Here is a 15,721-nt window from a genome sequence, read left to right on the forward strand (position 1 = left end):
GGGAGGTGCGGGGAGGGGTCTGTAGGGGGATTCCCTGCTCATAACTCCTCCTGTGACCGCACTCAGTAACACAGACATGCTGGGGATTGTAGTACTCCAATCACATTCATCAGCTGCTCCATGAGGATCCAGTTCTTATATTATTATAATGATGTATAATGCTCTGACCTGCACACGGGTGTAATTATCTGTGTGTGGAGATCTGCACAGTACCACTTCTCCTGCATGCTACATGTAATTATCTGTATCTGTCTCATTATCTGTGTATGGAGATCTGCACAGTACCACTTCTCCTGCATGCTACATGTAATTCTCTGTATCTGTCTCATTATCTGTGTATGGAGATCTGCACAGTACCACTTCTCCTGCATGCTACATGTAATTATCTGTATCTGTTCTCATTATCTGTGTATGGAGATCTGCACAGTACCACTTATCCTGTATGCTACATGTAATTCTCTGTATCTGTTCTCATGATCTGTGTATGGAGATATGCACAGTACCACTTCTCCTGTATGCTACATGTAATTCTCTGTATCTGTTCTCATGATCTGTGTGTGGAGATCTGCACAGTAACACTTCTCCTGCATGCTACATGTAATTCTCTGTATCTGTTCTCATGATCTGTGTATGGAGATCTGCACAGTACCACTTCTCCTGTATGCTACATGTAATTATCTGTATATGTTCCTAGTATCTGTGTATGGAGATATGCACAGTACCACTTCTCCTGCATGCTACATGTAATTCTCTGTATCTGTCTCATTATCTGTGTATGGAGATCTGCACAGTACCACTTCTCCTCTATGCTACATTTAATTATCTGTATATGTTCTCATCACCTGTGTATGGAGATCTGCACAGTACCACTTCTCCTGCATGCTACATGTAATTCTCTGTATCTGTCTCATTATCTGTGTATGGAGATCTGCACAGTACCACTTCTCCTGTATGCTACATTTAATTATCTGTATATGTTCTCATCACCTGTGTATGGAGATCTGCACAGTACCACTTCTCCTGCATGCTACATGTAATTCTCTATATCTGTCTCATTATCTGTGTATGGAAATCTGCACAGTACCACTTCTCCTGTATGCTACATGTAATTATCTGTATCTGTTCTCATGATCTGTGTATGGAGATATGCACAGTACCACTTCTCCTGTATGCTACATGTAATTCTCTGTATCTGTTCTCATGATCTGTGTATGGAGATCTGCACAGTACCACTTCTCCTGCATGCTACATGTAATTCTCTGTATCTGTTCTCATGATCTGTGTATGGAGGTCTGCACAGTACCACTTCTCCTGTATGCTACATGTAATTCTCTGTATCTGTTCTCATGATCTGTGTATGGAGATCTGCACAGTACCACTTCTCCTGTATGCTACATGTAATTCTCTGTATCTGTCTCATTATCTGTGTATGGAGATCTGCACAGTACCACTTCTCCTGTATGCTACATGTAATTATCTGTATATGTTCCTAGTATCTGTGTATGGAGATATGCACAGTACAACTTCTCCTGTATGCTACATGTAATTCTCTGTATCTGTCTCATTATCTGTGTATGGAGATCTGCACAGTACCACTTCTCCTGTATGCTACATGTAATTCTCTGTATCTGTCTCATTATCTGTGTATGGAGATCTGCACAGTACCACTTCACCTGCATGCTACATGTAATTATCTGTATATGTTCTCATTATCTGTGTATGGAGATCTGCACAGTACCACTTCTCCTGTATGCTACATGTAATTCTCTGTATCTGTCTCATTATCTGTGTATGGAGATCTGCACAGTACCACTTCTCCTGTATGCTACATGTAATTATCTGTATATGTTCCTAGTATCTGTGTATGGAGATCTGCACAGTACCACTTCTCCTGTTCTGTATGCTGGATGTAATTCTCTGTATATGTTCCTAGTATCTATGTATGGAGATATGCACAGTACCACTTCTTCTGTTCTGTATGCTGGATCTAATTCTCCGTATTTGATCCATCATCACAACCGTTTTCTCCAAATTAACATTTCCAAAACTGAACTCATCGTCTTCGCTGCTTCTAGATCTTCATCCCACGTTGATCTATCGCTGTTACCACCATCTCATCCGCTGTCTGGGTGTTGACTCCTCCGTCCCCCGTCCCCCCACATTCAATCTTGTGCCCAATCCTGTTGCTTGCAAATACGCATCATCGCCCTCAGCACTTCTCAGGACGCCTCCAAAACTATTATCCATGCGCTTATCATTTCCCACCTTGATTACTGTAACCTTCTCCTTACTGGTCTCCCCTGCTCGCACCTCGCCCCCTTCTCTGTCTTACACCGGCACCCATTCTCCTGCAAAATCCTCTTCATACCCCCCCTCCCTCACCAGGACATCATCAACCTCCTCTTCATCCACACTCCCTCCCGTTCCTACGTTTGGCCAGTGACCGTCGCCTCCTCTCTGATCACCACAAAATTTCTCCTGAGCTGTCCCCCTCCATTGGATGACCTCCCATGCTCTATTCAGCTGTCCCCTAATCTCACCTCTTCTTCCCAGCCGTCCACCTCACCCTCTCTCCCTGCTCTCCTATCCCCTTACTAGCTCCACTTGTGCTCGATCTCCTCCACTGACTCATTGTGCCTCCTGTCCCGTTAGAATGTAAGCTCTTTGGACCAGGACCCTCTTCCCTCCGGTCTCTTTACCTGTTCTTCTGCTCCAGCTACACTAGTACTAGCTCTGCGGAGGTTTTGGTTTTACTCATTTATTGTTCTGTAATGTTTCTCGCTGTATGATCTACTGTATGTACTTGTACTGCGCTGCCGAAATCTTGTGGCACCTTAAAAATAGAGAACTTAGTTATTTATAAGGGATGAACCATAACTGGTGTAAATATGTTATATCAAATGAATCCATTGATAAGTTTAGTTAAAGTGTAAAATGTGAAGACAGAAAGTCTGATGTAAATGTATTTGATGGCTCTGCACATCCCCATGTTAGAAGATAGAAGTGTTACCTGGGGCATCTTCAAAGGGCTCTTACTGTGAGATATATCCTGACACAAGTTAGTTTTTGGACTCCTGAATAGACTTTGTGGGGCCGGTCACAGCTGGACATCCTTGCAGCCCAAGGCAACATTCTGAAGGCCTATACAGGTATATAGAAATATGAGCTTCTAAGGAAAATGTCTTCATAGTTCATATTTTAGGTACGGGTGGTATCCAGGAACAGCTAAAAATCACATATCTTTGGAAAAGGTATGTCACATTGTCAAAATGTCATCATGTTTGGTATCAAAAGATGGACAAAGTCATAGGGGATTTATTAATTATAATTGGGTCTGTGTGATGCTTCACAAAAAAGTTAGGTCATATAGTAAAATTGAGTAGTAAATCAGGCAACATGCAAATGGTGATTGTTAAAAGTGTCACAGGCCACAACCCCTGGGGGCGGGGACAGGTGTGGAAGTGGGCAGCACAGTGGCTTAGTGGTTAGAACTTCTGCCTCACAGCACTGGGGTCATAAGTTCAGTTCCCGACCATGGCCTTATCTCTGTTGAGTTTGTACGTTCTCCCTGTATTTGCGTGGGTTTCCTCCGGGTGCTCCAGTTTCCTCCCACACTCCAAAAACATACTAGTAGTTTAATTGGCTGCTATCAAATTGACCCTAGTCTCTGTCTCTCTCCCTGTGTGTGTGTGTGTATATATTAGGGAATTTAGACTGTAAGCTGCAATGGGGCAGAGACTAATGCGAGTGAGTTCTCTGTACAGCGCTGCGGAAATTAGTGGCGCTATGTAAATAGCTGCTGATGATGATGATGAAGTGTCTTTAAAAAGCTGAGACCAGTTACAGCAATGGGTCAGACTTCTTGGGGAAATCAATTCACATTGATAAACTGTCCATCTTCCTAGCCAATTTCCCATTGCACAGATTATGCAACTCATGTAAGTGATACTCTGAATGTAACACCTTTTATTTGTAATTACATTTGTGTAACAGTCTGGAGGTGTGAAGAGTTAACCCTTTGTGTGCTGGTGTGGGTCTTGCTAGTCTGTGGAACTAGAAGCCTGTGTGCCAGTATATTGGGGTCCTATTGCCCGTATTCAGTAGGTGGTGGCAGAACCTGAAGTGTGAGAGCGCGGTGTGGGGGCGATTCAGTAGGTCTATAACCTGTGTGATAGGTAGAGAGACTGCGGGCTGGAATCATGTGACCTCATACAGCAAACACCCCAAGTCAGGGCAGCTGGGGGCGTGTTCGTGACATAGAGGATAATAATAATATCCACCACCGGCCCTATTCTATTGTAGTGTCACATACAGATTAAAGATCTCTCTAGGATTGTAAGACGTTGTATGATGACGTAACCGATAGTTTGTATAACCGGAACTTCACACCCTGCAAACCAGCCCCTTCCTCTGGATTTGCCCCAAGTGACCTCTGCTCTGTCCACTCAGGTTCTGACCATCTCCCGGATTCATCTAATATCTGTGGGATCTCCCGGCCTCAGCCGTATAATGTGCTGTACTGTGTATTATAATACACCAGGGGGGTCATGGGAAACCTGTGCTGATATCTGGGGCCCGGTCGTTGTATGTTCATGGTGCGGAGGGATATTGTGGGGGTAGATAATCCCTTATGCCTCTTGTTCCACCCTAATGTCTGTGGGATTTATGGGGGACAGAAGCGAATGAAGCTGACAACGCGTTTCACCTTCTTACTCTATGCAAATATTTGGTAAATAAATGTTTTTGAAAAATGTATTCTATTGAAAAAATAAGGATATGTTTTATAACTCTCAACATTTGTATTTGATCATGAGGACGTTGTGAGGGTCTGAGCAGCGGTTTGGGATCACAATGACCCCACAGCCCCTCTACACACTCCCACATTACCTCGATGCGCAGGACACAACACGGCAATCAGGACAGTTCCCTGGAATCGGGAGAGGTCTGTAGTTGTAACCCATCAACTTAATGTAAGAGGCGTTGTCTGAGCCGCCCCTTCCCTCCTCTCACTACAACAGAAGTCGGGCCCCCTGAAACAACGCTGCAAGTCCCTGCGGAGTGCTGAGAGCCCCGCGCTGCAGACGATGGAGAACTTTAAATCTTTAATATTCTGCTACTTTAGAGTTGATATAATGTCTGCAAATCATCTTGTTATTCGCAAGGGGGGGCGGGGGGTCACCTTCAAGATCTGATTCTGTACTTACTTCCTGACCAATCAAAATGACAGAAAACATTTAAGGAGCTGAATAGATATCAGTTCTCCATCGCTGGACACCAGTGAGACCTGCAATCTCATCGCCCTCAGCACTGGTCAGCAGGAGACTTATCCAGACAGAGGACAGGTCTTCAAACTCCTCCATACCGTCCACAGTTCCCACCGGGGGGCCAGGAAACCGTGTGATCGTGCACAGAATGAGTGTGGTTTGGTTGTAATGGGTTGTGGTCTGGGTGTGAGGGGGTACGGTTCGGTACTAGAGGGGGGGGGGGTGATTTGGGTATAAAGGGGATGTAATTTGGTTGTAGGGGGTGTGTTTGCATGCAGAGAGGTGTGGTTTGGTTGTAGAGGAGGTGTTTGGGTGTAGAGGGGGGAGTGGTTTGGTTGTATAGAGGCGTGGTTTGTGTGTAGGGTGTGTGTTTGGTTGTATAAGGGTGTGATTGGGTGTACAAGATGTGTGGTTTGGTTGTAGAGGGTTTGGTTTGGGTATAGAGGAGATGTAATTTGGGTGTAGAGGAGGTGTGGTTTTATGTATAGGGGGTGCGGTTTGGTGTACAGTGGGATGATTTGGTTGTATAGGGGTGTGATTTGGTTGTAGGGGATGTGTTTAGATGTATAGGGGTGTGTTTGGGTGTAGAGGGGTGTGATTTGGATGTATAGGGGTGCACTTTGGGTGTAGAGGGGTGTGATTTGGATGTATAGGGGTGCACTTTGGGTGTTGAGGGGTGTGGTATGGTTGTATGCGGGGTGAGGTTTGATTGCATGAAGGTGTGGTTTGGGTGTAGAGTGGGTGTGGTTTGAGTGTAGAGGGGTGTGATTTGGTTATATGGGGGTGCGGTTTGGTTGCATGGAGGTGTTTGGGTGTATAAAGGTCGCTTGGGTGTGGTTTGGGTGTAGAGGGAGTGTGGTTTGGTTGTATGGGGTGTGTGGTTTGGATGTATAGGAGTGTAGTTTGGGTGTAGAGGGAGTGTGGTTTGGTTGCATGGAGATGTGGTTTGGTTGTAGGGGGTATGTTTGGGTGTACAGGTGTGGTTTGGGTGTATAGGGGTGCGGTTTGGGTGTATAGGGTGTGCGGTTTGGGTGTACAGTGGGGTGGTTTGGTTGTATGGGGGTGTGGTTTGGTTGTATGGGGGTGTGGTTTGGTTGTATGGGGGTGTGGTTTGGGTGTATAGGGTGTGTGGTTTGGTTGTATGGGGGTGTGGTTTGGGTGTATGGGGGTGTGGTTTGGTTGTATGGGGGTGTGGTTTGGGTGTAGGGTTTGGGTTGTTGCACACCTGCTAAGGAGTATATAATATCCAGCCACACTCGATGTATGTAATAATAACAACAATCTTCCCACACACAAGTGTCACATAATAATAATAATAATAATAATAAGATACAATAACTAAAAGAAAGAAATAAAACTAAATCCAGCAGAAAAACAGAACATTTTAATGTAATGAAGTGGTCGGAGTTGGGACTTTAATGCGTCTGAGACGGGAGAGAAATTTGTATGCGCAGGAGGAGGAGCATCTGACAGTGCGAAATAGGTGCTTCATAAATTAGATTTATACGATCTGTACTGTACATATTACACATATATACAAACACCAGCACATTCCGTGCATATATACAGAATTTACATGTATTCATATATACATATACAAAGATATATACTAACATATGTACACACATAAATATACATATATCATAACACAGGTCTCCCCCACGTACATCACACTGCGCCAGCCCCTCCCCCCATGTACATCACACTGCGCCAGTCCGTCTCCCCCGTGTACATCACACTGCGCCAGCCCCTATTCCACCGGGTACATCACACTGCGCCAGTCCGTCTCCCCCGTGTACATCACACTACGCCAGCCCCTATTCCACCGGGTACATCACACTGCGCCAGTCCGTCTCCCCCGTGTACATCACACTACGCCAGTCCGTCTCCCCCGTGTACAACACACTGCACCAGCCCCTATCCCACCGGGTATATCACACGGCGCCAGTCCGTCTCCCCCGTGTACATCACACTGCGCCAGTCCGTCTCCCCTGTGTACAACACACTGCACCAGCCCCTATCCCACCGGGTATATCACACGGCGCCAGTCCGTCTCCCCCGTGTACATCACACGGCGCCAGTCCGTCTCCCCCGTGTACATCACACTGCGCCAGTCCGTCTCCCCGTGTACATCACACTGCGCCAGTCCGTCTCCCCCGTGTACATCACACTGCGCCAGTCCGTCTCCCCCCGTGTACATCACACTACGCCAGTCCGTCTCCCCCGTGTACAACACACTGCACCAGCCCCTATCCCACCGTGTACATCACACTACGCCAGTTTGTCTCCCCCGTGTACATCACACTGCGCCAGCCCCTATCCCACCGTGTACATCACACTACGCCAGTTTGTCTCCCCGTGTACATCACACTGCGCCGGCCTCTATCCCACCGTGTACGTCACACTATGCCAGTCCGTCTCCCCCGTGTACATCACACTGCGCCAGCCCCTATCCCACCGTGTACATCACACTACGCCAGTTTGTCTCCCCTGTGTACATCACACTACGCCAGTCCGTCTCCCCCGTGTACATCACACTGCGCCAGCCCCTCCCACCCCCGTGTACATCACACTGCGCCAGCCCCTATCCCACCGTGTACATCACACTACGCCAGTTTGTCTCCCACATGTACATCACACTGCGCCAGCCCCTAAACCCCCCCCCCCCGTGTACAACACACTGCGCCAGCCCGTCTCTTCTTTCGGTCTTTGTATCCTGGAGAACTCTATGAAAAGACAGATCTTTGGTTTCCTGACTGCTCTATAATTTCTACTCAATATACGAGGCTGCGCAGTCAAAAAACCATATAATTTAATCTGCACATCATGTGCTGTTCATGGCACCCTTTAAGCAGCATTATCCTCCTGACTGTCAGCCCCTCACTGCTCCGAGCGAGTACGGTTGCAGCAGACATTCTTACAAGGGTTTTCCGCTGGCTGCAACCCATTTGGACAGTCCTCACCGCCCTCGTCAGACACAATCGGTGGTTGTTTTACCGGCTGGGACACTTTACAGCTGAAATGTAGCCTCTCCCCCGTGTGTATCCGTTGGTGTCGTACAAGGTTGTGTTTTTTGTAGAAGCTACCGCCGCATACCAAACACGGGAAGGGTCGATGGCCACTGTGGATGCCTTTATGCCGCTCCAGGTTGGGCTTCTGAATGAAACTGTCCCCACAAACATTGCAACGAAAAGGTCGTTCCCCTGTGTGAATTTTTTGGTGCCGGCTCAAAAATTGCCGGCTTTTAAATCCTTTCCCACAGACAGCACAAGTGTAGGGCCTCTCCCCCGGCGCTCCGCTGTGGGTTTTCTGATGCGCCTGGAGATGAGGCTGCGCCACAAAGCTTTTGCGGCATTGATCACAAGAGAACGGCTTTCCCCCAGTCCCGCAGCTGCCACCACCGTTCTGGTGCGCACGCTGGTGTGTAAGGAGATGGGAGCGACAGGCAAAACCTTTCCCGCATTCCGGACAGCTGTGTGGTCGCTCCGCACTGTGAACCAATTCCTGGTGTCGCAGCAGCGCCTTGCGCTGGGCAAAACTCTGCTCACATTGGTCACATGGAAACGGGGTCTCACCGGTGTGCCTGCGGCGGTGAGTCACCAGGTGCTGTTTCCGGCTGAAGCTTTTTCCGCAGTCAGAACAAGTAAAAGGCCTTTCCCCAGTATGTACGCGGCAGTGCGTGATCAGATCCGCCTTGCGATTAAAGCTTTTACCGCATCGGTCACAAGAGAATGGTCGCTCTCCGGTATGCAAACGTTGGTGAGTCTGGTAGTTTCCTTTATGGTTAAATTTGATGCCACAGTGTTCACAGGAGAAGAGTTTTTCTCCAGTATGGATGCGCTTGTGGCCCACCAGGTGATGGCGGTAGTGGAATCTCTTGCCGCACACTTCACAGGGGTACGGACGCTCCCCGCGGTGTGTACGCTGGTGGCTGGTCAGGTGCGACTTACGAATGAAGCTCCGGTTACAGTCTGAGCAGCTGTACGGTCTCTCCACAGGGATCTGGGAATCTTGTGCCAGAGGATTGGTGATCAAGTTCGCAAGGAAGAGTTGCTGAGATGACAAACAGGCATCAGATGTGACCCGAAAATCTGTGCCTGCAACAAAGAGGACAGATGTGTTCACATCGCTATAAGACAAGACATTCTCCTATTCCTAAATATAGAGAACGTATCTGTATACTTTACTGATACCAGAACCCAATGTGTGGAAATCTCTCCCATATGCAAACCAACTCTCAAGTCACGTCAAAAGTTGGGGTGGTGTTTATACCTTAGCACAACTGAAGGGTGATGCATCAGCTAACCGGAGCAGCACTGTATATATACATCTGGGATGACAAGAGCAGCACTGTATATATGCACCTGGGATGACCGGAGCAGCACTGTATATATACATCTGGGATGACAAGAGCAGCACTGTATATATGCACCTGGGATGACCGGAGCAGCACCGTATATATACATCTGGGATGACAAGAGCAGCACTGTATATATGCACCTGGGATGACCGGAGCAGCACTGTATATATACACCTGGGATGACCGGAGCAGCACTGTATATATACATCTGGGATGACAAGAGCAGCACTGTATATATGCACCTGGGATGACCGGAGCAGCACCGTATATATACATCTGGGATGACAAGAGCAGCACTGTATATATGCACCTGGGATGACCGGAGCATCACTGTATATATACACCTGGGATGACCGGAGCAGCACTGTATATATACATCTGGGATGACCGGAGCAGCACTGTATATATACATCTGGGATGACCGGAGCAGCACTGTATATATACATCTGGGATGACCGGAGCAGCACTGTATATATACATCTGGGATGACCGGAGCAGCACTGTATATATACATCTGGGATGACCGGAGCAGCACCGTATATATACACCTGGGATGACCGGAGCAGCACCGTATATATACACCTGGGATGACCGGAGCAGCACCGTATATATACACCTGGGATGACCGGAGCAGCACCGTATATATACACCTGGGATGACCGGAGCAGCACCGTATATATACACCTGGGATGACCGGAGCAGCACCGTATATATACATCTGGGATGACCGGAGCAGCACCGTATATATACATCTGGGATGACCGGAGCAGCACCGTATATATACATCTGGGATGACCGGAGCAGCACCGTATATATACATCTGGGATGACCGGAGCAGCACTGTATATATACATCTGGGATGACCGGAGCAGCACTGTATATATACATCTGGGATGACCGGAGCAGCACTGTATATATACATCTGGGATGACCGGAGCATCACTGTATATATACATCTGGGATGACCGGAGCATCACTGTATATATACACGTGGGATGACGAGAGCAGCACTGTATATATACATCTGGGATGACCGGAGCATCACTGTATATATACACGTGGGATGACGAGAGCAGCACTGTATATATACATCTGGGATGACAAGAGCAGCACTGTATATATGCATCTGGGATGACCGGAGCAGCACCGTATATATGCACCTGGGATGACCGGAGCAGCACCGTATATATACATCTGGGATGACCGGAGCAGCACTGTATATACACATCTGGGATGACCGGAGCAGCACTGTATATATACATCTGGGATGACCGGAGCATCACTGTATATATACATCTGGGATGACCGGAGCATCACTGTATATATACACGTGGGATGACGAGAGCAGCACTGTATATATACATCTGGGATGACCGGAGCATCACTGTATATATACACGTGGGATGACGAGAGCAGCACTGTATATATACATCTGGGATGACAAGAGCAGCACTGTATATATGCACCTGGGATGACCGGAGCAGCACCGTATATATACATCTGGGATGACAAGAGCAGCACTGTATATATGCACCTGGGATGACCGGAGCAGCACTGTATATATGCACCTGGGATGACCGTAGCAGCACTGTATATATACACGTGGGATGACCGGAGCATCACTGTATATATACACGTGGGATGACAAGAGCAGCACTGTATATATACACCTGGGATGACCGGAGCAGCACTGTATATATACACCTGGGATGACCGGAGCAGCACTGTATATATACACCTGGGATGACCGGAGCAGCACCGTATATATGCACCTGGGATGACCGTAGCAGCACTGTATATATACATCTGGGATGACCGGAGCAGCACTGTATATATACACCTGGGATGACCGGAGCAGCACTGTATATATACACCTGGGATGACCGGAGCAGCACCGTATACACCTAGGATGACCGGGCAAGCACCGTATATATACACCTGGGATGACCGGAGCAGCACTGTATATATACATCTGGGATGACCGGAGCAGCACCGTATATATACACCTGGGATGACCGGAGCAGCACTGTATACATCTGGCATTATAAGGTCTGCACTATATGTTCTTCATTCATTTAAAGTCACCTCCAGACATGTATTTCTCTTGATTATACCCATCTCTGTTAATGTTATGTGGAGCATTGTATGATATCAATGACATTATTAATAATAATTGCAGATAAAGTGTGATATTATGTAGTAGGATATTATAGAAGAAACATAGACACTTTTACATTTTGAATCCCAGGCAACGCTCACTCATCTATTATAAGATGTTTGCCTCCCTTCAAATTTTCTTTCATTCATTTAAAATATAAGAGGGACCCCAGCAGCGAAACACTGAGCCCCAGCGGCCCTCTGCTGGAGACACGAGGGGCCCTGGAGATCTGGAGGGGACCGCACACTTCTTACCGATATAGCTGTACTCCTGCAGGACCGATTGTGGGGAAGAAGTTCTGTTGTCCTCTTCTTCTTTTATAACAACATTCAACACAGGTTTACCTAGAAGTAGAAAGATGTTTATTGATCTCATTGTCCATTCATGAATTCCTGTACTACAATATCTCTAACTACAATTCTCCCTCCATTTATATTTTCATCCATTCGTTGCGCCCACCTGGTCTCTCTTCGTCCCCCTCCTGGTTTCCCTCCATCGCCCTCCTAGTCTCCCTCCGTCGCCCTCCTAGTCTCCCCCCGTCGCCCTCCTAGTCTCCCTCCGTCGCCCTCCTAGTCTCCCCCCGTCGTCCTCCTAGTCTCCCTCCGTCGCCCTCCTAGTCTCCCTCCGTCGCCCTCCTAGTCTCCCCCCGTCGCCCTCCTAGTCTCCCTCCGTCGCCCTCCTAGTCTCCCCCCGTCGCCCTCCTAGTCTCCCCCCGTCGCCCTCCTAGTCTCCCCCCGTCGCCCTCCTAGTCTCCCCCCGTCGTCCTCCTAGTCTCCCCCCGTCGTCCTCCTAGTCTCCCTCCGTCGCCCTCCTAGTCTCCCTCCGTCGCCCTCCTAGTCTCCCCCCGTCGCCCTCCTAGTCTCCCTCCGTCGCCCTCCTAGTCTCCCTCCGTCGCCCTCCTAGTCTCCCCCCGTCGTCCTCCTAGTCTCCCTCCGTCGCCCTCCTAGTCTCCCTCCGTCGCCCTCCTAGTCTCCCTCCGTCGCCCTCCTAGTCTCCCCCCGTCGCCCTCCTAGTCTCCCCCCGTCGCCCTCCTAGTCTCACTCTGACGCTCTTCTAGTTTCCTTCCATCGCCTTCTAGTTTCCTTCCATCGCCTCCTAGTCTCCCCCCGTCGCCCTCCTAGTCTCCCCCCGTCGCCCTCCTAGTGTCCCTCCGTCGCCCTCCTAGTCTCCCCCCGTCGCCCTCCTAGTCTCCCCCCGTCGCCCTCCTAGTCTCCCCCCGTCGCCCTCCTAGTCTCCCCCCGTCGCCCTCCTAGTGTCCCTCCGTCGCCCTCCTAGTCTCCCCCCGTCGCCCTCCTAGTCTCCCTCCGTCGCCCTCCTAGTCTCCCCCCGTCGCCCTCCTAGTCTCCCCCCGTCGCCCTCCTAGTCTCCCCCCGTCGCCCTCCTAGTCTCCCCCCGTCGCCCTCCTAGTCTCCCCCCGTCGCCCTCCTAGTCTCCCCCCGTCGCCCTCCTAGTCTCCCTCCGTCGCCCTCCTAGTCTCCCTCCGTCGCCCTCCTAGTCTCCCTCCGTCGCCCTCCTAGTCTCCCCCCGTCGCCCTCCTAGTCTCCCCCCGTCGCCCTCCTAGTCTCCCCCCGTCGCCCTCCTAGTCTCACTCCGTCGCCCTCCTAGTTTCCCTCTGACGCTCTTCTAGTTTCCTTCCATCGCCTTCTAGTTTCCTTCCATCGCCTCCTAGTCTCCCCCCGTCGCCCTCCTAGTCTCCCTCCGTCCCCCTCCTGGTTTCCCTCCGTCGCCCTCCTAGTCTCCCCCGTCGCCCTCCTAGTCTCCCCCCGTCGCCCTCCTAGTTTCCCTCCATAGCTCACCTTCATATGATTCCTGAGGGAACTTTTCTCTCTTCAATGTTTGGGATATCGGTTTTGATTCTGACCAGTTTCCTTTCTGAATCAGGAGACCTGAGGGAGACAGCAGAGACATGGACCCACATTACTGAGTGCTCCCATGTAATATAATATATTACCATGCAGTGATATAATTGTGTTCTCTCATATATCAACTATTGTGCAACTTATTCTAGAGAAGTTACTGGGGGCTGTTTGTCCATCACCGACATGAGTGACGAGTGTGAGCAGGTGATCACTAGATCCCACGGGGTGTTATACAGTCAGGAATCACTGTACATAGTGGGGAGGAGACATTGGATCACATGAAGTGTTATAGAGTTGGCTCCATATTATATATTCTATATGGGACAAGGTACCGCGCTCTGTCACCTATACAGGACGAGGCACGGCACCTTGTCACAATACAGGATGAGGCACCTCGTCGTGTCACCTATATGGGACGAGGCACCGCGGTGTATGACCTGTATAGGGTGAGGCACCGCGCTGTATGACCTGTATAGGGTGAGGCACCGCGCTGTATGACCTGTATAGGGTGAGGCACCGCGCTGTATGACCTGTATAGGGTGAGGCACCGCGCTGTATGACCTGTATAGGGTGAGGCACCGCGCTGTATGACCTGTATAGGGTGAGGCACCGCGCTGTATGACCTGTATAGGGTGAGGCACCGCACTGTTCTTTCCGCTGCAGCTTCCCACGTGTGGCACGGGTGGAGCGCTTGTATCTGGGGTATAGGAGTAATATACCAACCCACTGATGCCACCAGATGGAAGTTCTCCGTCATGACCTCCTTGTACAGCTGCTGCTGCCATCTCTCCAGAGACTCCCACTCCTCCTCGGTGAAGTACACCGCCACCTCCTCAAATGTCACCGGCACGACACCCTGAAACCACATAAAGGGGGAGGGAGAGAGGACAGACTGGGGGTGTATCGGATCTCCCCTCACACTCCTACGTGGCTCCAGCCAATCAGTCGCTAACGAGCCAGGTCATGTGACACGTGTAACAGGGAAGGAGCAGTATAAAGGTATCTGCACCTAACAGAGGTAGATCCACAGTTACTGGGCTCGGCCAGGTGCAGCCGGTCTGCATAGGAGCATTGTGTACACAAGCACTGAGCAATCCCACTCAATATACCCCTTACAAACTGGCGCATGTCCAAATCTGCATCACAGGTCACTGTGCTCTCACTTATGTATAGGGAAAGGGTTAATCACTGCAATTCTGGACCAACCCTTGTTCTCCTGGTCTCCATCAGGGAAGGGGTTAATCAGTATTTTTCATCTCTCTAGCAGGGAATGGGTCAGTCACTGCAGGTGTTACTTGCTGCAACTCTCAGTGAGGGATGGGGTTAATCAGTGCAGGGCTCCAGCAGGGATAGGGTTAATCAGTGCAGGGTCCCAGCAGGGATGGGGTTAATCAGGACTCCAGCAAAGATGGGGTTAATCAGTGCATAGTTCCAGAGGGGATGGGGTTAATCAGTGCAGGGTTTCAGCAAGAATGGGGTTAATCAGTGCAGGAGCCCCAGCAGGGATGGGGTTAATCAGTGCAGGAGCCCCAGCAGGGACGGTGTTAATCAGTGCAGGGCTCCAGCAGGGATGGGGTTAATCAGTGCAGGGTCCCAGCAGGGAAGGGGTTAATCAGGGCTCCAGCAAAGATGGGGTTAATCAGTGCATGGTTCCAGAGGGGATGGGGTTAATCAGTGCAGGGTTTCAGCAAGAATGGGGTTAATCAGTGCAGGAGCCCCAGCAGGGATGGGGTTAATCAGTGCAGGAGCCCCAGCAGGGACGGGGTTAATCAGTGCAGTACTCCAGCAGGGATGGGGTAAATCAGTGCAGGGCTCCAGTAGGGATGGGGTTAATCAGTGCAGGGTTTCAGCAGGGACGGGGTTAATCAGTGCATCGTTCCAGAGGGGGTGGGGTTAATCAGTGCAGGGTCCCAGCAGGGACGGGGTTAATCAGTGCATGGTTCCAGCAGGGATGGGGTTAATCAGTGCATGGTTCCAGCAGGGATGGGGTTAATCAGTGCAGGGCTCCAGCAGGGATGGGGTTAATCAGTGCAGGGCTCCAGCAGGGATGGGGTTAATCAGTGCATGGTTCCAGCAGGGA

The 15,721-nt window shown here is 49.7% G+C and overlaps 1 protein-coding gene across 2 annotated transcripts; it reads right to left on the minus strand.

Annotated features, from left to right (window-relative positions):
- Positions 1-6,626: 6,626 nt before the first annotated feature.
- Positions 6,627-15,516, minus strand: LOC142159409 (uncharacterized). 2 transcript variants are annotated; one of them, XM_075214284.1, is made up of 4 exons: positions 14,369-15,516; positions 13,579-13,668; positions 12,037-12,126; positions 6,627-9,361 (listed from the first exon to the last, which is right to left on the minus strand). In XM_075214284.1, the coding sequence occupies exons 1-4, from the start codon at positions 14,424-14,426 to the stop codon at positions 8,145-8,147; spliced, it is 1,455 nt and encodes a 484-aa protein (XP_075070385.1). In that variant the 5' UTR covers positions 14,427-15,516; the 3' UTR covers positions 6,627-8,144. The 2 variants fall into 2 exon arrangements, with proteins under 2 accessions (XP_075070385.1, XP_075070384.1); XM_075214283.1 differs by having other exon boundaries at positions 14,365-15,516.
- Positions 15,517-15,721: the final 205 nt, after the last annotated feature.

Source organism: Mixophyes fleayi, chromosome 5 (assembly GCF_038048845.1).
Source record: "Mixophyes fleayi isolate aMixFle1 chromosome 5, aMixFle1.hap1, whole genome shotgun sequence".
NCBI classification, from domain to species: domain Eukaryota; kingdom Metazoa; phylum Chordata; class Amphibia; order Anura; family Limnodynastidae; genus Mixophyes; species Mixophyes fleayi.